Source organism: Schistocerca gregaria, chromosome 6 (genome assembly GCF_023897955.1).
Source record: "Schistocerca gregaria isolate iqSchGreg1 chromosome 6, iqSchGreg1.2, whole genome shotgun sequence".
NCBI classification, from domain to species: domain Eukaryota; kingdom Metazoa; phylum Arthropoda; class Insecta; order Orthoptera; family Acrididae; genus Schistocerca; species Schistocerca gregaria.
This window is the reverse complement of record NC_064925.1, coordinates 515,415,681-515,442,024: the sequence shown is the minus strand read 5'-3', so window position 1 is coordinate 515,442,024 and position 26,344 is coordinate 515,415,681. Positions and strand designations below refer to the sequence as shown.

General features: G+C 42.6%; 1 protein-coding gene across 4 annotated transcripts in view; it reads right to left on the bottom strand.

Annotated features, from left to right (window-relative positions):
- Positions 1-26,344, bottom strand: part of LOC126277905 (KH domain-containing, RNA-binding, signal transduction-associated protein 2-like) — a 505,341-nt gene that overhangs the window by 117,596 nt on the left and 361,401 nt on the right. For all 4 annotated transcript variants that reach the window (XR_007550617.1, XR_007550618.1, XM_049977463.1 and 1 more), the window contains exon 2: positions 1,726-1,862. Coding sequence is in view for 2 of the 4 variants with exons in the window: in XM_049977463.1 (XP_049833420.1) it covers positions 1,726-1,862 (137 nt within the window). In the remaining 2 variants the exon portion in view is untranslated. The remainder of the gene's footprint in view (positions 1-1,725; positions 1,863-26,344) is intronic.

The window sequence follows — 26,344 nt, the reverse complement described above, 5'->3', positions numbered from 1 at the left end:
ACTGATATCCTTGGGTGACACAGCCATGATGAAGGAGACGGAGGAAATGTCATCGGACTTCAAGAAGAACTATCAGGTTTAATAGGACAGGTTGTAAGACACTGACACGAACTATTTACGGAACAATGGAAAACTTTGTTGAGGCCGTTGTCCGGGAAGATCAGTTCAGGTTCTGCAGAAATATAGGGAAGCGCGAGGCACTAATGACTAGGAAATATTTTAGGAGATTGGTTAAGAAAAGGTAAGCCTACTTTTATAACATTTGTAGACATATAAAAAGCTTTTGCAGTGGTGACTGGAATACGTTCTTCGAAGTTCTGAATGAAGGAGAGGTAAAACACAGCGAGCGAATTATTATATATAACCTGTACAGAAACCAAACAGCAGTCCTGAGAGTCGAAGGGCATGAAAGGAAAGCAAGTGGTTGAAAAGGTGTTGAGGAAAGGTTGTACACTATCAGCGGTGTTATTCAATCTGTACATTGAGCAAGCAGTAAAGGAAACCAAAGAAAAATTTGAAGCAGGAATTAATGTTCAGGGAGAAGAGAAATAAAAACTTTGAGGTTTGCCGATAACATTCTAATTCTGCCACATACAACAAAGGACTATGAACATCAATTGAATGGAATGAACGAGGTCTTGAAAGGAGGATATAAGATGACCAACATATGCGCAAAAAAAAATAACGGCATGTAATCGAATCAAATCAGGCGATGCTGAGATTAAGAAAGAGACTAGAAGCAGTAAACGAATTTTGCTTTTTGGGCAGTGAAGTAATTTATGACGGCAGAAGTAGAGAGACTATAATATGTAGACAGGCAACGACAAGAAAGCATTTCTCAAGAAGAGAAAGTCTTTTATGAAGGTATTTGTCTCGAGGTTGCCTTGTACCGAAGTGAAACGTGGACGACGGGCAATTCAGACGAGAAGAGAAGGCAAGCTTTTGAAATGTGGTGCAGAGAAGGATGCTGATGATTAGATAGGTTGATCGCGTAACTGCTGTGGAGGTACTGAATAGAATTGAGAAGAAAAGAAAGTTATGGTAGAACTTGATTAAAACAAGGGATCAACATCATGAGGCAACAAATAGCAAGTTTAGTACCGGAGGGAAGTGTGCAGACTAAAAATCGTTGAGGGAGGCCCAAGGCGTCAATACGGTAAGTGAATTCAAGTGGATATAGCTTTCAGCAGTTGATCAGAGATGATTGGCTTGCACACTATAGGGGAGCGTGAAGGGGCTGCACGTACCAGTCTTCGGACTGACGACGACGAAAACGAAAACAACAACAACAACAACAACAACAAGCTACAGCGACTACAGGAATAAGGGAAGTGCGTACAGACAGCATGGCAATCCCTGCTCACTTCATCGGTACGCATCAACGAACACACATTACAAACTACACGCTCTTGACAGGTAACCTTCGTCTCCAGAACGTAGTCATAACAATGTGACTTTTTAAGATTACTTACATTAAAGACAATGCCACTAAGACCTTTTTTCAGTGTCTAGAGGAAAGATATTTGCTGATGTAACAGACTCTACAAATTACCAACTTCTGCTACGAAGGGTAAGTTGGTGGTGGTGGTGGTTTTCGTATAAAAAGTAGTAGAAGCTTGAAACTGTGGTGTGGGTGATATTGGTGAACATTGGGGAAAGTGAAGTGATATTGGGGAAATAACTCAAAAGAAAACAGAATCAGATGGACTCGTTGAGAGTACTCACCTTGGGATGCTCCTTGATGGGCACGAGCACCTTGACTGCGACGCGGATGGGCTTCTCGCGGTAAATGTCCACATACTTGCTCTCTCGGGGCAGGGGACGACCTTGCGCCTGCACGCGGGCCACCTCTTTCGTCACCTCTGAAACGACACAAACATTTACACTCAGTACGTTCACTTCAGGCGAAGACAATGCAAAGGTTATTATACAATTTGTGGTTTTTGTATTATATTTATTGCAGACACACGAACGATGCACATCATCATACATGCTATTTGTATATATTACCGTACTGAAATGTGCATGGTGCCATAGTTAACGTCAAGACCAGTATTTAATGTCCAATTTCACAGCGTCTAAGGGCGCCGGTAACTTTCTCACACTAATAAATATTGCACTATTTTATTAAGAAATCGATCAAATTATATTATGGTAGTAAAACACATGGGATAGATGCCACATCAGGATGTATCTCTCCAAATTGCAGTGTAAATAAGCACATCAAGCAAAAATTTAGTCACCTACGGGAAACATAAAGGCAATACCATGTAACACCGTCTCTAGATTTGGCAACAACATGAAATAGGCAAGCCAGAAAGCTCACAAATTTCTTCAGATTGCCATATCCAGTTAAAGCTAATCAATGATTAGATCCCTTAGAGCTGCCAAAGTACGATGATATTGACCGCCATGCCTTATTTGCTGTTTCGAATAGTCCCAGGCATTTTTATGCGATTAAAGTCAAGTGGTTAAGAGAGTAGGTCGAGGTGTGGTAGGGTGTTCCGTCACATCAGGAAGTCATGCCTGCAATACTGTGAACAGCGATGTGTCTCAGCTGATGAAGATCCAGAAGAAAGGACATACTGAAATTAACGCCGTGGTTCGTATTCACAGTAACCTGAGTGAGTGCACCCAAATCATGTTACGTAAAACCACCGAAATATCACAGAAATACTTCTTGCCTACCGTGCTCACAACAAAAACTGGCTTCATCGGGTCGTAAGTTCTCCCGACAAGCTGCGTCATTTAAAAAAGAGGTAAAATCGTGACTCGTCGGACCACGCTACACTCTCCAGTCAACTACTATTCAGTTTTCTTGTTATTTGGCTCAACGAAGAGGTGCAGCTTTGTGTATCACAGTGTGCAACGGCATTTTGCGAGATAACCGACAACTGTTGTCTCGAAAATCGGTTGAGATGGACCTGCATTCAACGACTGCAACCACTCCTATCGGGTTGGAAAGAGTTTAAAGCCAACTGTTATTGACAAGAGATGACACGCGTCTTAGTTCCCTATTGGTTAGGGTCTTTTTATGATCACGGCTTGTTAAATGGCTGTAAGTCGCACACCGTTCCTTGTAGACCCACTGGACAGGCCGCGCTGATACAACAAATCGGGCAACTTCATTCACGATGTGGTTATGGCGACGTCCGATCTACATAGACCTTTTCTCTCATTTTGTCTCCTCTCCACGTCAGCCCATTGCACTGGCTGACTTCACACAACCGAAAGGTGCGCTTGTTTGTTGATTCATTACGGACTGTGGGACAACGGCTGGCATGGGCCTACATTTCTTGAAGCAATAATTTACCAACAGCCGTATGGATTGGAGAAATTTATTTTATGAGCTTCTTATGTGTTACCAGTTTCGGCATTACATTGATATCATCTTCAGGCCCCATACATCATAGTCGTAAAATCGCTGTACACGGAAGGAGCCATATAACCGGATTCGTGATTCAAATCGCTATGTAACAGCTCTTGGTGGCCACCAAGAGCTGTTCTATAGCGATTTTACGACTATGACGTGTGGGGCCTGAGGGTGGCATCTATGTAATGCCGAAACTGGTTGCATCTAAGAAGTTCATAAAATAAATTTCAACAATACATATGGCTGTTGATAAATTATTACATCAAGAAAGAAGCGCTCCCCCCCCCCCCCCAACACACACACACACACACACACACACACACACACACACACACACAGCAGTCGCGCGGTTACGGACTGAGCGCCTAGAACCGCTAGACCACCGCGGCCGGCCCGGACGACTTGTTTATAGTATGTAGTGATATACAAAAACCCACCTAATGATTCATTTGTCTATCAGCAAAAAACCTTGTCGAGCTCCCTACAGTAGTTTCTGTGGTTAACTTTCCCATACAGATAGAAAAATGTGGTGAGGAACTTCAATATTCTGATTAATACTCCCTGCTCTATGAAGATGAGCTAACTCTTACTTTACTGCTTTCGCACCAGATACCGACACCACTTTAGCTAACCAAATCATAGCTTCTATCATTGACAAAAGATGTCAATTCACACTCCAAATTAAATACTGAACAGGTAAAAAAATAACGTATTTACAAACTCATCATTACTTCTACATCTACATCCATACTCCGCAAGCCACATGACGGTGTGTGGCGGAGGGTACCCTGAGTACCTCTATCGGTTCTCCCTTCTATTCCAGTCTCGTATTGTTCGTGGAAAGAAGGATTGTCGGTATGCCTCTGTGTGGGCTCTAATCTCTCTGATTTTATCCTCATGGTCTCTTCGCGAGATATATGTAGGAGGGAGCAATATACTGCTTGACTCTTCGGTGAAGGTATGTTCTCGAAACTTCAACAAAAGCCCGTACCGAGTTACAGAGACACTCTCTTGTAGATTCTTCCACTGGAGTTTATCATCTCCGTAACGCTTTCGCTATTACTAAATGATCCTGAAATGAAGCGCGCTGCTCTCCGTTGGATCTTCTCTATCTCTTCTATCAACCCTATCTGGTACAAATACCACACTGCGATAATAATACATATTCTATGTCTATCTATTATTGAAAACAGTATCGAAGCCCCTGAGATTGTCCCGAACATACTGACAGAAACCACAGCAGATACCCTTAATTTATAACTTGTATAGATACAGCGGTCCGAAGTGACCAGTGTGCATAGCTAACATTTTGTTCGACGAGCTTAGCTGAAAAAAGAAATCACTGATTTTAACATACACTAATAAACATAACAAAATATCTTCCACAACAAGCTCTTAATACTGATTTTAAGGAGATACTCTCGTTTGTGAATGAAGACCTAGACCTGGACGCTTGTTGCTTCTTTCTTCAATCTGAATAGTCAGGTGAGCGTACTACGCCCGATTCTCCAGAATGCCAAATTTTGTACACTTTATGTACCGCCTTGCTGAGTATGGCAAGCAAACTGCCATAGTGTTGTCTTCTTTATTTCTTTTTTCTTTTGCACACAAACAGGATATATTCGATATGGAGGCGAGGGGAAATCCCCAAAGTGTCTTTATGTGACGAAAGTTATCATCATATCAATTGTAGAACCAGGATATGCGCATACAAAAATTGTAGCAGAAACAAACTATCCTATTTATATAGTAGACTAATTTAAGCATCTTAATATACCGAAATTCTCATCCAGATATTCTGCACCTTTCATGAAATACTGTGGTCTCATTACTAGCTATGACAATTTTTGTGCTCTTACAATGCCGCAGTTAAAATACTTGTTATTTTCAAACACTCGTCTAAGCTTTCGCTTTATAATACCAAAATCATTTCATTCGAAACGAACTGCACTATGATTCATAGGGTTAATGTAAAGGCGTCCGTAACAGAACGGCTGCTCGATGTTTTCACTTTTTTTATCTCTACACGTGTCATTTTGTTATAATCCTGTATTACGGCTTCAACCTGAAACGAGTTGTGAATATGGTCTGCACTACGAAAGAATACTGTCGTAACGAGCACGTTAACTGTTCTGTGGATGGAACAAATTAAATAACTGAAACGAAAGTACAGTGCTATTGTGTTTCTGATGATTATCGATGTGTACCAAAATGCTTATTTTCCCAACGCTGACTAAACAGAAGCACCCGTCTCACAGCAAATACTTGGGTGAAAAAGTTTATCCATGATTCGCAATTTTAGTGGAAGCACCATAATTTCTAGTTTTATAAGTTCCCTAGCCACAATTAAATGACTATCAATTTAAGATACATAATTAATGTCTGGGTATGCAATCAACACACAGATGAATGTATTTCACACCCCAATTAAATACTGAACAGGTAAAAAAAACGTATTTACAAAATCATTATTACTTAGCGATAATGATACATATTCAAACGTTGATGTGTGAAATACGACTTGGCAGAAACAGCTACTGAAAGCCCCATTATATCACTGTCCGACCTTGTCTATCGCTTACGCAACTGCTGTTTTACCAGCAATATACATTAAATAAATGACAGTTCATCAAAAAATTACACTCTGCAACAACATAAGAAGGGAGATACATCACAACAAACCGCTGGTGCATGGTATGCAATGCAACATGATATACTGCAGTACGAACGTTCAGAAAGGATGAACAACACAATCAGACGCTTAATATTCACGAGACGAAGCATGCACATAACGTCACAGCGCCTAGAGTGTGCGTACCAGTTCTTTGAGAAGCTTTAAGACGCAGTTTTAGGTCGCAGATTAAGGACAAAAAGGATAGGTGTGGGGAGAAAAGGAAACATGGCTGAACTGGTTTTACAAAGCACCACGGAACTTCTCCAATGCAAGCTTCGGAGCTAAGTAGACTCGTAAGCCGGATTACTGTGTTGCAAGTGCTAGGAGTCCAAAAACCTGTGATGTCGGAAGAGATCAAGTTCTTTAACGATGTTCAAAATAATTCTTATGTTTACGTATATCCATGCCAAGAAATGAGTCTACATCACAAATTCAAAAATATAATGTACAACATTTCTATCCTTTTTAACAATTTGTTCAACACAGAAGTGGGCGAAATACTGTTGGGAAATGAGCTACTATCTTCCCTATCACTTTCTTTCGGTTAAGTAAGATTCGTGTTTTTACAGATAAGTTAGTGACACATTTGCTCTCCTTGGGTTTCGTAATTCCAGTGTTCCTATCTTCTTATAAATTAATCGAAAGAAAAACAAAAGGGAAATGTTGTTTTCAAGTCTTGGCGATCGGGGAAACAGCAACTGGAACGAGGAAGCGAATTGACAGATGTATAATGAAGATCTTGCTGGAACAATTATGATGAAATTCGATATCTGAAATGTGGATATCTTGATTTAGATGTTTGATAAGAAATGATCAAGTATTAAGTGACGATTCGTGGCTCACACATTAACTTAGTACAACAAAAATATACAAAACATGCGCTATTTAGGCCTATATAAATTTACCATTCAGACAGAAGAGGAAATGAAATTTAATTTCTTAGACATTACCATACACAGAATCAGCAACAAACAAGTCTGGAATTTTCAGGAAACCTACAGCCACAAGTACAACCATTCAATCAACTCCAACCATCCCTAAGCACACAAACTCTAAGTTTCGGTCACATGCTACACAGGCATACTAAAGAACCAAGAGTTACTAATTTCATTCCGCACAAATAACACAGTACAAAAAAATTCTAAGCACTAAGAACACTTCTGCCAACAAATTCTCCAAAATCTGGAATATGCTAGTAAAACTGTAGTTCGTGTCAGTCGGTTTACATAGGCCAAACACGCAGAAATTTCAAAATGAGGTACTCTGAACACCTCAAGCCCCTAAGAAGTAACAGTACGCACTTCACTTTTGCAGATCATCGAATACAAGAAAACCACCATCCAAAATACATGGAGACTGATATTAAGATCCTCAGAGAAAGCAACAGAGTCGATCAAAAACTCACAATAGAGAACTAGCGGATATAAAAAGCAATTAGGCAAGGAAAGAGAGTCCTGAATGAAAATACGACACTTTACAACAAAACTCTGTTTGGAACACTCGATGTACTATACAAAGGCACATCCCCAAATAAAACATACCAATCAGTCTCAAATATCGAAAAAAAACTTCTTGTTTTTTCGGTTCCCTCCTTACCTCTCTTTCCAGCTCTCTCTCTCTCTCTCTCTCTTTCATGACACACACACACACACACACACACACACACACACACACACACACACACACAACATCCATCTTGCCCTCTCTCAACAGCCACATCACACTAGTTCTCACGAAACATTCTAAATTCGCGCCACACCAAACAATGCCAACGATGAACAAGTGAGCAGCGACAATCCTGCCCTCTCTCAACAGCCACATCACACTAGTTCTCACGAAACATTCAAAATTCGCGCCACGCCAAATAATGCCAACGATGAACAAGTGAGCAGCGACAATAACGTAACACCTCTCACTGAGTGTGGAGCCAGAAGTGTCTGCTCAGATCACATTCCGTCACATTTTCTAAAGGTACGTGTTTGGTGAACTAGTGAACGAAAAAAAGTTTGTGAAAAACTGCACTGAGTAGCAGCTGATCGAGACATCAACAGGAGACACGCAACATGACGAAAAATGTAAGTACAGAAACGCACATAACCTCTACCCACGAAACAGTTCTTCACCCACACACAATTTTTCTTGATGGCTAGTTTGCAGAAGACGTGCTGTCAAAAAACTGATGAAAAGCGATGTAATCTTAAGGTAAACATCTAAACAAAACAAAGAAAAATGCAGAAACTGTAATTCCTAGGCCTACAAAAGATAAATTATTGTAAATTTGATGTGGAACTTTACAGAACTCAACGTTTGGCCCAAAGAAGACGACAAGTAAGTAGTGGAACAAGCAATGTTTCAGCATGGTTTGTTTGTGCAGGTTGCCTAAATCAGGTGCAGGTATGCACTCAGGGCAGACTTATTGTTCTGCTAAGTGCTTTTGCATGTCACCCCCATTTCCTTTTGACTGACAGGCACTTAACCTGTTGTTCCACCCACCTCTCCCCCATCACTGCTACAATTTCAGGCCTGAGTTATTGGAATTCGGCCCCCTCTCCTATCAATTTGATTGACTACATAATTAAATTGTTCAATTAATTAACCTTTCTGGTGGGAAAGTACCACGCCACCTGGCAATGAAGTTCAAATTACATGGGGAAAACATGCTGCATGGCCTAAGGTTCGGTACTGTACTCTGTGTCTTAACCTAATGTTTGGATCTTGTCGGCACTTGACCTATTGTTCCGTCAACTGGCTTTCCATGTCAACCCCGTTTCTTTAAACTATTGTACCGCCTTTGATACCAAATTAAGTTATCAGTTATGTCCTCTCACCATTTTCTGTTACACTTTTCATATTTCACATGTTCTTCAATGCTATTTTGGCGCGTTCTTCTTTGTCACCCATCCCCTTAAAATATTGTACTGTGTTTAACATAAAAATTATGCAAATTAACGTAGTGTTCTGCACATAACTTGCTGTTCTGCTCCATGTCACCCACTCATGCACTTCCTCCCATAAACTACTGTACCGCTACCACCACATATATATATAAAAAATTATGCAAATTAATTAAATCGGTATTCTTCACATGTGTGGGGTACTTTTTCTTAATTTGCAGCACTCTATTGGTTGGTGAACTCGATGGAATATAGTTTAAACAAAAGATTGCTAATAAAAAACACATCCCGTGACACGACGCAGCGAGCCACCTCAAAGCACTAGCCATCGCCATCACAACGCTGCAGATGAAGTTGTGTCTATTTTTGTGTAAACAGTTAGAATTCGTTGAGAGTTATACTGACGTCACAGAACTCCAAGGTGCGCTCACGCTGGTCCCATATACGATGACGCATAGCTCTGGTATGGTCCAGAACTGAGAGTGATGTTCCAATGCTTCCCAGAATAGCACAGGGTGCATTGTTCCTAGCGATCCTTTCGCCATTGTTTTCTGCAGATGTGACTTTCAGCAGTAAAATTATTTTGCACAGATTGCTAAATTGCACTAACAGTTAAACACTGCAAAAGTTGCCTACTGATCATCAAACTCATACAATAATCAGAATATTGGAGGCCTGGAACACATTTACCAGTGTAACTACGATTAAATATTACGACTGCTGCTACAGTCCAAGACTGATTTATGTACAGGTAATGTCTCCTCTTAATGGCTGTGGTTCTGGAACGTATCTCAGTATCTATAGCGAACTCTCGCAAATTGCATAGTGTCACAGAAATAATTAACGTTCACTTTTGTAGGAGTTTTCGTGATGTCTCGGCTTGTATGCACGGAAATTCTTGCCCTAACACAACGAAAACAGCACAGAATAACATGGCAGCCTGTCCATCACGTTACACTTCCTGCTTTCAACATACGCAAACGTTCTCACCACTAAAAGCCTGTGCTCGCTCGCGAAAACCCTGGTAATCATAAAAGCATTTTTGTTGTTTGGAAATTGACCACTCTCTAAGCACAGACGTGGGAAATCAGAACAATTACACAAGCAGAATTCGAGGCACTGTATTCCAGAAGAGAAAAAAATGGGCGGAATTTTCGGTATCCTACAGCCACAGGTCCGGAAATGTCCTAATGCTACAGTGGCGTATGAGTGACGGCTTCGCTGTGAGAAATGGATGGTCTGCTTCATCTTGTCTTTGAATACTTGCTTTCTCAAAAATTTCTGTACATACTTTGGTCTTCATCTTGTTCAAATCAGTTTGTAGATGGTCCTACGTCCCAGTACAATGAATGTCTTGTGAATGAATAGAGCAGTATGATTGTTTTTGTACAGATCACTATAGTGCATCGACAATTAAACCCTGCAATGTGCCCTACATATCATAAAATATGGAAAGACTCTTACACTCAATTACACTGCTCTCCCACTGAGGATAGGACCTTGAATATTAGAGCATGAAACAGATCTGCAACCCAGCAATGTCTCACCACGTACCATGTCGATGTAATAAACATACATTTCCTATCCTGTGCCATACAAAATCATCCCTTTTACATCATTATTACATATACCGTGAAGACAGACAGCACCATATATACTCTTCGCAGCACTGGATATTTCCATGCAACGTCGGCTGTCATAGACCCACAACGGGTAACCAGAGTGCTCTCAGAAGACCGAAATCACTCTCAGAAATTTTCTACAAACCCTTGGCACAAACGCGTTACTGTTTCTGGTCCGAACCTGCTTGCTTACTCGCTTTTCTACACCCCTAAATTGTTTAAATAAACAATGTTCCACACAATGTCTAAATTGTTTAAACAATATTCCATACACTACAAATAAATACACTCGAAACGATTGATAAACTGAGTCTTTTTCCCGACAGCTCCTAGGAAGAGGTGGCAGTCGAATTACTTAGGTTAGTGGAGGTGCCCTTTTTACCCGCCATTTTCTTAGGTTAGTAGAGGTTGCATTATCCTGATGGCATTTGAACTTCCTGGCAGGGCAGCATGGCACTTTCCCACCAGAGAGATTAATTAATTGATCAATTTAATTATTTAGTCAATCAAATTGCTAGGAGTGAGAGAGGGCCTATTCTAATAACTCAGACCTGAAATTGCACCTGATGGGGGATGGAGGGAGGGGGTTGGAGGGGGGGAGGGGGAACAATAGCTTAAGTGCCTGTCAGTCAAAAGGAAATGCGGGTGACATGGAAAAGCACTTAACAGAACAATAAGTTTGTCACTAAGTGCATACCTCCCCCTGATGTACGCAACCCATACTAACAAACTGTGCTGAAACATAGTTTGTTCCACTACTCACATAGGTGACGAAATGTGTCTCAGTAAATATAAAAATCACAAATAAATAAATTGTGCTTGCATAGGGTGATTTTCACGACAACCCAATTTTTGAATCGCAAACACATAAAAGCGTCAAGAGGAGCTTCAAACCCTAGTAAAACGAGAACTTTACTGAAAATAGAATACTCTCTTGATGATATTAAATTTATTACTCTTAAGACTCCTGTCATTACAGTAGTTTCGATAGCTATGTGCATAACGCATTTTAAAGACCTCTTACTGGTAAAATAAATGGGTAAAACAACTTGTTGCCAATCACATGAATCTAATATTTTATAGCTCACTTGTGAATTTTTTGCAACTTGCTAATCCATGTAATGTATCAGCACATTTTCCAGATGGAAAGTAGAGCCTGTTCCAATTACAAGTAGCGCATTTTCTTGTCATCTTCAACGTAAATATGATCGGCCAGGAATGTGATGGACTTTGCAGGCTACAGGTCGTATTGTAGTACAAACATCTGACAAGACCTATCCAAGAAGAGAGATTGACATCGAGAGCAATCCTCCTGTGATGTTCTTTGGATATTAATGGAAGACGTGCACTACAAGCCAATTACACACCTCTCAGGAGAAGCATTAGCAAAGACAACTCCCGTAAACATTCCCAGAGGGTGTTTCAAAATGCGCAACTATTCTTTCAGGTTTAAAACCTTCGCTTTGGGGCAGGGGGACAGGGGCTTACATGCTTTTCTAGAGACGTTACCATAACGCTCCAACCCTCCGAAGATGCAAGCAATGTGGGACGCTGGTCTGTGTCTCCTTTATTTACATCTGCAACTGTGCACTTCGCCAAGGGGCTCGGTATTGGAGTACCAGCCTGATTTTCCATCTTATTCCATTTGCGAATGGTGCGTCGCAAGAGCGAATCCCGGTAAGGCTTCGTATTAACTATAATCTAATTTTATCCCTCATAGTCATTACGCGAAATGTATGGTGTTGGGTGGGGTGGAATTGGGAAGGAATTGGTTCAGGTCACTAGTTCACAGAACTGTGCAAGATCTTCCACAATGCGCAACATCTTTGCACCACGGTTCTCGTTCTCATGATGGTTGAGCATTTCCGAAATGCACGTACCTCCAGCGCAATTTTTCTGTTTTGTGTTAATTTAACTGCACAGTAATTCAAAATTCAATAACGAACAAAAATCGTTAGAACTAGAGCACTGATGTATTTTCTTCAAGGATGAATGACAGTTCCTCAACACTGTTGCAGTGAAAATCAGTCTGAAATCTGGTTTCTTCATTACTTGTTTCATGTATTCACTCGATCTCTGTGTATACCAACAAGGTAAAATTGTTAACAGCGGTTTATGCGTAAAAACCCATCTAGAATGATTCTAACAACAAAATCGACATTTCAGTAAAACTGCAAATGTCATATTAGGCACACAGGTGCGGAAACAAGTTTGGGTAAAAAGAAAAAACAGCGTGTTTGTAAAAATGCGAAACCCATATCCTATCATCTCACTGGAGTTTGTAGAACCGTTCTCGCCGTTCATTGGTTTGGAGAGTAACTGGTAGCTGGAGCCAAGACTGGAACATCGTCGAAAATAGATGTTTGGATACCTATTAAGTGTTCTGATTGTTGTAGTTGCTTAAAAGAGTACACTTGGGTCCTGGACTTTGATAACGTATTCTGAACACTGTAGCTATGTTCTGCGACGCTTCCGATGGCCTGCTAAGCGAATAGGTCCTGCGGTTGTTGATTACGCTCAACTTTTAGGCACGCCGCTGCGGCCTGCTTCAGCGCCCGGCCCACGGGTCACGTCCTGGCCAGTCAGTTGCCCCCGACTCGCTCGGCGACCGCCAGCGGCTATTGGCCGCTGTCCGCCCGCACCTGCAGCGCTGCGCTGCGTGCCGAGACAAACATGCGGGCGCCGGGACGCTCGTGCCTAACGACGCAGATCAATACGACGCGACCACGCTGACGCTATGCCATGCCATGGCCTACCGCGCGCTATCAACTGAAGCTGCCTGGACACACACCACACACACACACACACACACACACACACACACACACACACACACACACACAAAAGGATCCAAACACGCTATCGGCAGACTAACATACGTTTGCAGCCTCAGAATGACGAAATAGCTTAATTACCGTTAGACCCAGATGTATTTCTAACCTCTATCGGCAATGCAAGCGGAACACAATGGGTCCTTTCTGTTCCATTCATGGCTGGAGCTTGGAAACTATTTCTACTTATAAACAGCACGTACGAAGGCATTTATTTCTATTTTATATTTGCGGCCTCCACGGATTCAGTGCCTTAGGGGCCAAAGATGAGGAGGGGGAGAAGCAGTAGTTTCCACTGATTTTTTCAATTTATTTGTTGATATTTCACTAGAAACACGACATTCTTCTGCTGTAGGTCGGTTAATCAACCTTCGAACCTCATGAAGCACATCCCTAGCGTATGAAAAACACGTCCGCGGCATCTGAATATGAATTAACACCATTTCGCTATAGCATCATGTTCCCAGTTAGTATCCCACAGACTGGTACATACGTTTTACTAGCCGCATCTTTCACAGATGAACTGCAGTTACACAGTATCCTACCCTCTTTTAAGCTTAGCTGAAAGATAAATTATCTGATCGTTACCTTTCGCATCCCCACAGACTGTTACTTCTAGGCGTATTGGGCATGGTTGACTCCAGTGGAGACTCAATGATCCCGTAGGCTTTACGCATGTAATCTGCGCAACTATACATTTATCTAGATTATGTGCTAATTTGCTTATACCGAACCCATCGATATCAACCATCACTTTGAATCATGAAAATAGAGACACAAACCACCACCTAAAATCTATTATGCCTGAAACACTCAACGCAAAAGAAATACTATTACTCTCATAACATCACTTTCATCAGCATCCTTAAGTCAGAATCAAATGTCACCTTCCAACCCTAACTGGACCTGGCTCCACTACATTTTATTTCAGTTCAGTCTGTCAGCATAACCTACATTCCAAAAATAATCTAAGCAAAATTTTAATTGTTTTAGATATACCAATCCTCATTAGCTAGTTATATTAATTATTTTTAGATTGTCTTTGTTTACGTGCAACTGAATAAAAGCAATTTATGCTGCACCAGACCCTCAGTGACAGTATGTGATTGTGTTAGACACGTGTGCTTGGTATTTTGTTGGTGATGATGCTATTCTTCTACCCAGGAACGCTTTCCATCAAGATATTCAAGAATTCTTAATGATCTTGATAGAAGGTAAGATTCACCTGTAGAATAGAAAGCACACATGTAATGTAACACCAACACACAATGCTACTGAAGAAGCCTTAATAAATTAACGTGAAACGGCAACATACAAATTTATTCAGTTTCACATGGGCATAACATAAAAATCAAGATAATATAAATAAATATTTTTAACTTTTTTGACATGTATGGCGTGACACACACTACATCGTCACATCGCGGGACATTGCCGACGACCGGTATCGTTCGACCCATTCGCTAATTTTGATTAGGTAACACTTCCGGAGAGATAATCACATCTGCGGGAAGTTCAAGACTGTTGTATCAAGAAACGTGAATAGTAATAAAACTAGAACCTTTCCCTGGGCAAATATGAAATTATTAAGTATATGTCACTTAACATTCATAAATTATTTTAATAGTTCTTCTACGGGTCATTAAATGTGTAACAAATAACGGATAGTATGTTACATGCTTTCAATCCACTCGCAAATCCGAGTTCATTTACATACGGACGTACTAACAATGGGTCCACAGGGCAATCGGATTTTTGTAAACTTTTATATTTATGGTACGTGGAGTACAGAGCTCAAATATTAATCCCCCAAAATAATTAGAGAAAATTCTCGAGAAAATCGAATTTGAAGATTTCCGACCGTCTTAAAAATGCTTGTCTAGGTCGATTTTTATCGACAGACCGTGTGGCCGTGGCTTTGTGGTAGAGTGCTCGCCTACCACATAGGGGTTTTACATTAGATTCCTGGCTCATGCAAATTTTCAAACAGGGATGCCTGTTCTACTACCAATAGTGTGAAGTTTAAAATATCTAAAGATGGATAAAAATTACTTGCATTCGAGACTGGTAATCGCTGATTCGAGTCCCGTTTCGGTTATTACTTTTTCATCCTTTTCCGTTCAGTTCGAATACCTATTTCATTTAAATATAAAATTTATCGAATGTATAATAACTAACAGATATCTAATTGCTATTTTCATGGAAAATGCATGTCTTATTATTTCTAATTATATATCGCAAACAAAAATCCAGTTTTCATTGCATATATATGAAGAATCAGAGGGGAAATAAATATATGGAAAAATCTGACAGAAGGATAGGATGGTTGGTTGGTTGGTTTAAATGAGAGGGAAGGGACCAAACTAAGAGGTCATCAGTCCCTTGTTTCTAATAAAACAATGCCACAAGTGTGAGAATAAAACAGACGAGACATATAACACAAAACGGAAAGAAAGGAAAAACCACAAGAACGAAGGAAAGGCAACGAACACAAAAAGGACGAAAGAGGACAAGAAAACAACAGAAAGACGCTAGAAACAAAAGAGAGTAAAACAACAAAGCAGATTACAGTGGCTGGTCGAGCACGAGAATAAAAAGGAGAAGCCAGGCGACACTGCAACACTTTAAAACCTCCACCCTAAAAGCACTAGGGTGGAGGACACAGAGGGACAAGGGACATGAGCTGAAACTTAGATCAAGTGATAGAACCCACCCTCACGAATGAAATGTAAAACTTAATCAGCCAATAAGGCATTGTCAGATAAAATGAGCGACAACGAGTCCGGTAACCCAAGATTTCGTGGCTGGGCAGTCAAAGTGGGACAGTGCCTCAGAATATGGGCCACTGTCAACCACGCGCCGCGCCGCGCCGCGCCGCGCCGCGCCGACGCTGAAGCGGGTCGTAACGTCGCAAGAGGTAACCGTGAGTCGACCAGGCGTGGCCTGCAGAGGACAACTGATTTCCTGCGAGAGGCCCACATGGAAGACTTCCATACATTCACAGTCTCCTTAATGACACGCAGTTTGTTCTGCGTACTGTTATGCCATTCCGCCTCCCAAAGCCGCAAAGCAGAATGCAGGTCAGGTTCACAGATGCTCATCTCCAAAAGCGGTTTCCGCGCAGACTGTTTGGCCAGCTGTCGGTAAGTTCGTTGCCCGGGATACCGACGTGTCCTGGGGTCCACACAAACACCACTAAACGACGGGACCGGTGCAGGACATACATGGACCCCTGGATGGACGCCACCAAAGGATGGCAAGGGTAGCACTGGTAGATAGCTTGTAGGCTGCTCAAGGAGTCAGCACACAGAAGAAATGATTTCTCGGGACATGGACGGATACACTGTAATGCACGAGATGTGGCCACCAGCTCTGCAGTGAATAGACTGCAGCCATCGAGCAAGGAATGCTGTTCAATGTGGCCTCAGTGGACAAAGGGGAAGCCAGCATTACCATCAGCCATCGGACCGTCCATGTTAACCACTTCCGAGCCCCGGAGTACTTCAAGAATAGAGACGAAGTGACAGCGGAGAACCGCACGGTTAACACAGTCCTTAGGGCCACGCGAAAGGTCAAAGCGAAGCTTTGGCCTACAGCTACACCATGGAAATGTACGTAAATGGACCTCGAGGAGAGGGGGTGAAGGGAAGGACGCCAGTTCAGACAGAGCAGGCGATCCGCAATATTTAAGCCTCACCTGGGCAGCCTATGCAGGAGGTGAACCACCGTGGTAATTAAATCGTTCAGGGGATCTATGAATGTGTGCATCGTTAACTGGCGAGCAGTTGCATACGTCTGATCTTCAACGGAGGGACTCCAGCCTCCACCTTAGTCACCGGAATCGTCCTAAAAGCTTCTGTCGTTAGTTGAACTCCGCAATGGTGCAATGGATCGAGCAAACGCAATGCTGAGGGCGCCGCAGAACCATAAATCACACTGCCATAGTCAAGGCGGGATTGAACACGGGTCTGTAGAGCTACAGCAGCGTGGAGCGATCTGCACCCCAGTTGGTGTTGCTCAGGCAGCGGAGGGCATTGAGGTGCTGCTAACACTTCCGTTTTAGCCGACGAAGATGTGGAAGCCAAGAAGATAAAGTGCTGGTTCCGGATGAACGGTACGACGCCGACAGAATTGCATGACACACGTCTTCATGGAGGAAAACTGGAAGCCATGGGCCAGAGCCCATGACTGCGCCTTGTGGATGGCTCCATGTAGGCGACGCTCAACAACACCAGTACTGCGGCAGCAGTACGAAATGCAGAACACGTCTGCATACAGAGGTGAGACGGAGGGCCCGGCAGCTGTTGCTAGACCGTTAATGGCCGCTCAAACTAGAGACACACGCAATACAGAGCCCTGCGGGATGCCACTCTCCTGAAAATTGGAGGAGGGGTGGGGGGGTTACTATGGGAGGCACCTACTTGGACACGGAAAGTACGATCGGCAGTCTCAATTCATGCATGGCAATGGCGCCACAAGGTCTGAAACACACTTCTCAGATATCTGAAGGGTCTGTTGCACCAAGAGACAGGCAGCTTGGACCTTCAAGCAAGTGTTATCCGTTTTTACGGGGATTTCGTACAAAAAATCGTTCAAATGGCTCCGAGCCCTATGGGACTTAACATCTGAGGTCATCAGTCCCCTAGAACTTAGAACTACTTAAGCCTAACTAATCTAAGGACATCACACACATCCATGCCCGAGGCAGGATTCGAACCTGCGACCGTAGCGGTCGTGCGGTTCCAGACTGAAGCGCCTAGCACCGCTCGTCCACACTGGCCGGCGTTTCGTACACCAACGGCTTCACATAGTCCCCGCGGATTAAGTGAATTCGCAATAACGACACAAAATCGGCCAATCAAAGCCTCATATCGTTTATGCTTCAAATGCCTGTAAGGTAAGGGTAGTGACAAAACATCTCGCATAACGTGCACTACGTCTAATTCTAAACGAACACAATGTCTTACAGGCAAGGAAGACTATTTACTATTTGGTATACCGAATGATCTGGTGCCTCAACACCTTATTGATAATTGCTACTTTCAGCTTTTTATCAAAGAATATCGTGTACCCTAACCTACCATCGGCAGTTGAAACCCTTCCCTGCGATGAAGACCTACGAGTGCCAGGTCTTCCAGTCACATGCGAAGAAGTTCCTAATCTACAAACTCATTGTCAAAAGAATCGTAATGTCGATCAAGTGAAGAGAAGCACTTTTAGTAACACACGTAAACATGAACGAGCTAGTTAGTAATTCATATTTGTTCAAAGAGCAAGCAGAAATTTTATCTTCACATCTTAAGTAATGGAAACTTTACGATGAAACAAAAATTACTCACTTCAGGCAAAGTAATAAAGATTTGATACCACACTATCATCCAAGGTAAGCCTGAAGGGTGCACTATTCGTATTACATAATTCCGTCTTTATTTATACTACTCTCTGTGACAAAGAGAATTATGAAAATTTTATACTTTAAGCTATTAACTATGGAGAAGACAAATGGGATAACACTCCTGGAAATGGAAAAAAGAACACATTGACACCGGTGTGTCAGACCCACCATACTTGCTCCGGACACTGCGAGAGGGCTGTACAAGCAATGATCACACGCACGGCACAGCGGACACACCAGGAACCGCGGTGTTGGCCGTCGAATGGCGCTAGCTGCGCAGCATTTGTGCACCGCTGCCGTCAGTGTCAGCCAGTTTGCCGTGGCATACGGAGCTCCATCGCAGTCTTTAACACTGGTAGCATGCCGCGACAGCGTGGACGTGAACCGTATGTGCAGTTGACGGACTTCGAGCGAGAGCGTATAGTGGGCATGCAGGAGGCCGGGTGGACGTACCGCCGAATTGCTCAACACGTGGGGGCGTGAGGTCTCCACAGTAAATTGATGTTGTCGCCAGTGGTCGGTGGAAGGTGCACGTGCCCGTCGACCTGGGACCGGGCCGCAGCGACGCACGGATGCACGGCAAGACCGTAGGATCCTACGCAGTGCCGTAGGGGACCGCACCGCCACTTCCCAGCAAATTAGGGACACTGTTGCTCCTGGGGTATCGGCGAGGACCATTCGCAACCGTCTCCATGAAGCTGGGCTACGGTCCCGCACACCGTTAGGCCGTCTTCCGCTCACGCCCCAACATCGTGCAGCCCGCCTCCAGTGGTGTCGCGACAGGCGTGAATGGAGGGACGAATGAAGACGTGTCGTCTTCAGCGATGAGGGTCGCTTCTGCCTTGGTGCCAATGATGGTTGTATGCGTGTTTGGCGCCGTGCAGGTGAGCGCCACAATCAGGACTGCATACGACCGAGGCACACAGGGCCGACACCCGGCATCATGGTGTGGGGAGCGATCTCCTACACTGGCCGTACACCTCTGGTGATCGTCGAGGGGACACTGAATAGTGCACGGTACATCCAAACCGTCATCGAACCCATCGTTCTACCATTCCTAGACCGGCAAGGGAACTTGCTGTTCCAACAGGACAATGCACGTCCGCATGTATCCAGTGCCACCATGTATCCCGTGCCACCCAACGTGCTCTAGAAGGTGTAAGTCAACTACCCTGGCCAGCAAGATCTCCGGATCTGTCCCCCATTGAGCATGTTTGGGACTGGATGAAGCGTCGTCCAACGCGGTCTGCACGTCCAGCACGAACGCTGGTCCAACTGAGGCGCCAGGTGGAAATGGCATGGCAAGCCGTTCCACAGGACTACATCCAGCATCTCTACGATCGTCTCCATGGGAGAATAGCAGCCTGCATTGCTGCGAAAGGTGCATATACACTGTACTAGTGCCGACATTGTGCATGCTCTGTTGCCTGTGTCTATGTGCCTGTGGTTCTGTCAGTGTGATCATGTGATGTATCTGACCCCAGGAATGTGTCAAAGTTTCCCCTTCCTGGGACAATGAATTCACGGTGTTCTTATTTCAATTTCCAGGAGTGTATGTGGTGATCTTAAGGTACGTGGCTTAGTAACTGGTCTCCAGAGTACCTCACAACGTGTTGCTGTTGTTTCCTTTGTCTTCGGGATAGCCGTAAAACTCATAGACATTATACAGTTAAACAATGGCCACAACCAGAGGGATTGGCTCCAGTGAAAGAAAATATGAAATATGAACCTTTGGTGGATTCTCAAAATGTCTTTCTTTCTCCAGTGCATATAATATTCGGACTTACTAAGATTTTGAAAAGGGGAGCTATAGCAACGGCTTACGCACCTAAGTGAAGTATCCCTGAATTAAGCGAGGCAAAACTGGAAGAAGGGACTTTTAGTGAGCCATAGATTAAGTTGTTAATGGGCGATAATTACTTTGAAGAAATATTTGAGTCAGTCAGAGCTTGCAGTCTGGTGCTCTTTCTAAAGATGTCGTTGAGGGTTTCCTAGTGAATACAACAACAGAAACAGTGACGTATTAGTGGGAAATCTTATAAAGAACTATAAAAATTGAGGATAAACAATACCTCAAAACTGCACCTCCGTGATTCGCATTTAGGTAGTGACGAGCATGGAGATAGAACGGATTCCATCACGACATATTGCTGACTGAATGCCACTATAAAGGTAAACGGAAACCTTCAGTGTCAAGTGACTACTGCTCGTGTCTGATGCGCGAAGATACACATTCCAGAGAAGGAGAATGTCATCAAAAGCACTCATCCATCCATCCTTCCATCCATCCATCCATTCATCCATCCATCATAAGCATCCAGCAAAAGAATGTCGTTGGTTTGATTTAAAAATCTATGTTAGACCTAGGACACTACAGTAACTGTCTTTTGCCATGCAGTATATTACTCGTATTATTGTACAAATTTGGTGTAGGAATTATACAGATCACTATAGCCTCTGTTTTCAAACAAATATTAGTTAGTTACTTTCATGCTCCATGGACATTTTGCACGATAAATCGTCATGAGTGGGACGAGTCGTTTTACATTCATATTGCGAATTAATTTATACATCTATTTGCACCCTAAACATCACCATACATTTTTTTTATAAGCCATCGTAACTACAAACCGGAGGGCGATGGTGAAAAACTAACTGCAGCTTCGGAATCAGCAGGTCCAAATTAGTTCCAACTCAAGTTTTTTTCCCCACTGTAATCATACAGCGCAAACAATGTTCGAAATAAAGTGTATCTATAGTGCTTCCCCTGTCCTCTCACTATTCGTATATCAAAAACTACTTCAAACGCTGGTTGCTCAGTGCCAACGATAAATCCGACGCGTTGTACCTGACTACGTCAAGCAGTGGTCGTCAAACTGTTCAGCTCAAGTGCCAATACTGACACTGTGGGGCAGCACCTCGGACCGTAAAAGTGCTGATCTTATTATTAACTAGTAACCTACGTAAATTACGATGTTATGAATCCCCAATCGACTAACTGCAGCTACGGTGCGGTAAGTTGGTCACCGTCCTCTAAGTACTGGTCGTTAGAAGTGAGCACCATTCGTGTCGATTGTTCTGTGTTTCTGTATGTTGTCGTTCTCAGGGAGTCCAAAGGTGTGACTGCGTGAGGAAGTGGCGTGGTGTTGTGCTGTGCTGTGCTGTACTGTACTGTATAGATGAGTGGATCTTTAACAGACTATTAAGAATAATCGTACTCATATTTAAACGCATTAAGCAACGTGACACGATCACAGATGTTTACTTCATGTTTTGAGTAGCTTTTTTCTTCTACTCATTGTGTCGTAACACAAAAGCCTTAATCAATTAATGCCTCTTGCTACAAATAAGTAGTTTATTCACGAATCTATGTTACGTCTGTGTCGAAGTTTACGGCATACCATCTGATAGGTACGAATCGCGAACGTCCAGGAGTAGTCAGTGCTGGATAACATTCCATTTCTCAAATGGCTCTGAGCACTATAGGACTCAACTGCTGGGGTCATTAGTCCCCTAGAACTTAGAACTACTTAAACCTAACTAACCTAAAGACATCACACACATCCATGCCCGAGGCAGGATTCGAACCTGCGACCGTAGCAGTCGCACGGTTCCGGACTGCGCGCCTAGAACCGCGAGACCACCGCGGCCGGCTTCCATTTCTCACTTCCTCTAACCCTGCAATGAACGCGCTACTTAACCCATTGCTCTAAAACTAGGCACCCAACATTACTTAGCTCACGGCCGAATTCACCAACCTCAATTAAAATTAAGCACTTCTTCAAAAATTACTATCTCTGTATTTTTGCTTGTGATTCAACAGGAAGCCTACACTATTAAGAAGTGCTTAACCTTAGTTGAGGTTTTTGGTTTTAGCTGTTAGTTGCTAGGTGCACATTATTGCAACATACGTTTAAGAACCACGAGCCGCGCGAACACTTGATTCGAGCCGCAATAAGACGGCCGCTGGTCTAAAACTTATGTAACGGACACTTTGTAACAGATACATGTGTCGACAGTGACGGATACACGCCGATGAAAATAGAGTCCTTACTTCTGTAACACTGATCTAGTGGTACCACTTAGTCGACTTATAGCTTGGAAAGTGAACTGACAAACCATTTTTACAGTAGCCAATAGGCTGCCCTACGTTAATAGTGGTTTTTTTTTTTTCCGCAGGATCACAGTGCGGAAGTTAAGCGCACTAGAGCGTGGGAAACTGTTCTAACATACTACGTCGTCACAGACGGTGCAAACCTCAGTTGGTACAGCCGAACTCAGACAGACTGCGTGGGACACGGAGGCGGCCGTTGCGGCGCCGTGGCTGGCGTCCCCCAGAGGCGGCGCGGTCGATACGGCCCCCAGCACGTCGCGCCTACCTACACCGCCGCTCGCACACGCAACCGCCTGCTGCCGTCCCCCCCGACAGGTGAAGCGTGTCGGGCACAAGCGCCGCTAGCTGCTCATCCAGTAACACAGTTAACTCCGCCTTGTTTTTGTTTTCTCTGTCTTCCTTCCTCCGTCAGAAACAAGGCAATTTGAGAACAAATATTCATTGGTAGGAATGGGTCAAAGCGGACGGTCAAAACCGATATCGGCATTTTAAATCAAAATAATTGATATTTTTCGTTATTTGTTTGGTATCCGATGTAGCAGGTATCTTTTTTTAATCTTTTACTAATAACAGATTAAAAATCCGAAATTATCAATTAGCCATAGCAGCAGTGTCGAAAATTTTCGTTTTAATATAAATCTTTTAAACAAGGAGATATTTTTATTCGTAAAAATCTGCATTAGTTTGGAATATTGCATTATTATTGAAAACGGGTATAGGGATCAGTGCTATTTTAATGACAATGCTGACAAACGAGCAACAAACCCATGGCATAAGAATTGGTACAGCACTGTGAGACAGTAATACCTATGTTGCCGTGTGTTGTGGCTCAATATACGCGTGTAGCTGCAGTGTGCAAGACTTCCCCATCTCGTCTATACGATAGTTCCTCGCTGTCGTCACCGGATATCCGTTGTATGGCACCAGTCCTAATCTGGAAATACTTCACACCGAGACGTAGCAATGAAGTACAATACATCGTTTGCTTTAAAAGATTAAAGATTTGTCTGTCATTTCTAAGAAATTATAAAGGAGGAAGGAAATTACGGTAACAGCAATAAATTAAAACCTTAACAACAATTCATTCATATTATGCAACAGAAATAGCTGCTGATTGTTGCTTGTGTCTACATAATATGCCTCTATCTGCTTATAGCCCCTGTAAACGGAGAAATTAACATGAAATACAGTCCTTGAACCTCAGTTTTCATTCTTTAGCACTGACTATTCGTAATGCCCAAATTGTGGTAATAACCGATTACGTCATCATTTTGTAACCGAGTTTCAAAAACTTTTTTGTAGTATTTAAGAACACATCACTTTTCGAGAAAAGCAACAAACGGTGAACAGACTAAGTTTTTAACTTTTTTGTTAATTTAATATTTTGATTCTGTGTGTCTTGAAACTAAGAGTGTGAAGATTTTTCACACTTTTTCCGGTTTCTACGTTTATTACAGGCAATAATACGAATAAAAACCGAAAATCGATTTATTTCAGAAATCGGTTATTTTTGAGCCTTTTTAACACGATCAGATTTAAGATAGCTTTAAGTGCCAGGAAGTCGTTTCTGGAAGTATTTGTATGGAGTGTAGCCATGTATGGAAGTGATACATGGACGATAAATAGTTTGGACAGGAAGAGAATAGAAGCTTTCTAAATGTGGTGCTACAGAAGAATGCTGAAGATTAGATGGGTAGATCACATAACTAATGAGGAAGTAATGAATAGGATTGGGGAGTAGAGAATTTTGTGGCACAACTTGACTAGAAGAAGGGATCGGTTGGTAGGACATGTCCTGAGGCATCAAGGGATCACAAATTTAGCATTGGAGGGCAGCGTGGAGGGTAAAAATCGTAGAGAGAGACCAAAAGATGAATACACTAAGCAGACTCAGAAGGATGTAGGTACTGGGAGATGAAGAAGCTTGCACAGGATAGAGTAGCATGGAGAGCTGCATCAAACCAGTCTCAGGACTGAAAACAACAACAACAACATGATCAGGTTAAACAGTATCACCGAAAACCGGTTGTCTCAGCGATACCCGTCATCCCTACCGTAGCTCACAGCACCTCTACAGAAATAGTATCGTTAGGCAAATGATTAGAATGCTTCCAACAGGTGAGGCGGGGAAACAATCCTTTCCCTTGCTCCCGTCAGTCTGAGGCTACCCACTGTGTAATCAGCCGTTCAAAAAATATTCCCTTGCCTGCAGACGTCATCTATACCGACATCATTACTCTGCCATTCACAATTCAGTGCCTGGCAGGGTCTATCGTTCCACACAGAAAAATGAACACACTTAAATCTTTCTGTACGAGCTCTAATTTCTCTAGTTTTATTACGATGATCATTTCTTCCTATGTAGATTGGCGACACTAAAATACTGTTACATTCAGAGGAGAGGGATAGTGACAGAAATTCCATGACAAGATTTCGCGGCAACGAAAAAGGTCTTTGTTGTAATAACTGCCACCCCAATTCGCTTATCAATACCGTGACACACTCCTCCCCTATTTCGCGATGATAAAAAACGAGCTGCCCTTCTTTGCACTTTTTCTATGTCCTCCGCCAAACGTATCTGGTAAGGTTGCCATACCGTACAGCAATGCACTAGCAGAAGACGTACAAGAGTAGTGTAGGCAGTCTTTAGGAGACCTGTTGCATCTTCTAAAATGCAGTCGTTGGCTTCCGTTATTCGTAGCTCAATTTCTAGGCATTTAATTCAATTGGTGGCGTTTAAATGTGTGTTCTTCACGGTGTGACCGAAATTTAAACAACTCCATTTAGCAGTCATGTGGAGGACATCACATTTTATTGTTTTAGATTCAACTCCCACTTTTTGCACCATACATACGCCTACATAATCATTTTGCAATTCGTTTTGATCCTCTAACGACTGAATTATATTGTAAATGACAACATCATATATAAATAATCTGAGAGGGTTGCTCAGATTGTCTTCTACGGATTTTATATATAGGGTTATTCTAAACAATGGACCCATTTACAAAAATTCGTATTTATTCAAGTACAAATCCAAAACGAACAACCTTTATTCCAATGAAAAGAGGAAGTTTCAAAGTTTTTTTATAATTTTTAATATCAGTTTAATAAATTGAATAATTTATAATAATTTGTAATTAAATAATTTTTAATAATTATTTAATAATTAGAAATGTTATAATTGTTGAATGTGGCCACCGTTTGCTGCATGGCAAACATTGACGCGGTAGCCAAACTCGTCCCACACGCGCGAAAGCGTACCTGCTGTTACTGGGTGCACGGCAGCAGTGACCCGCGTCAGCAGATCGTTCAGAATGGTTGGTAGAGGCGGGAAGTAAACAGCTTCTTTCACGCAACCGCCCGCCCGCCAAAAACTCTGGAACTTCCTCTTTTCATTGGTATAAAGCTTGTTCATTTTGGATTTGTACTTTAATAAAT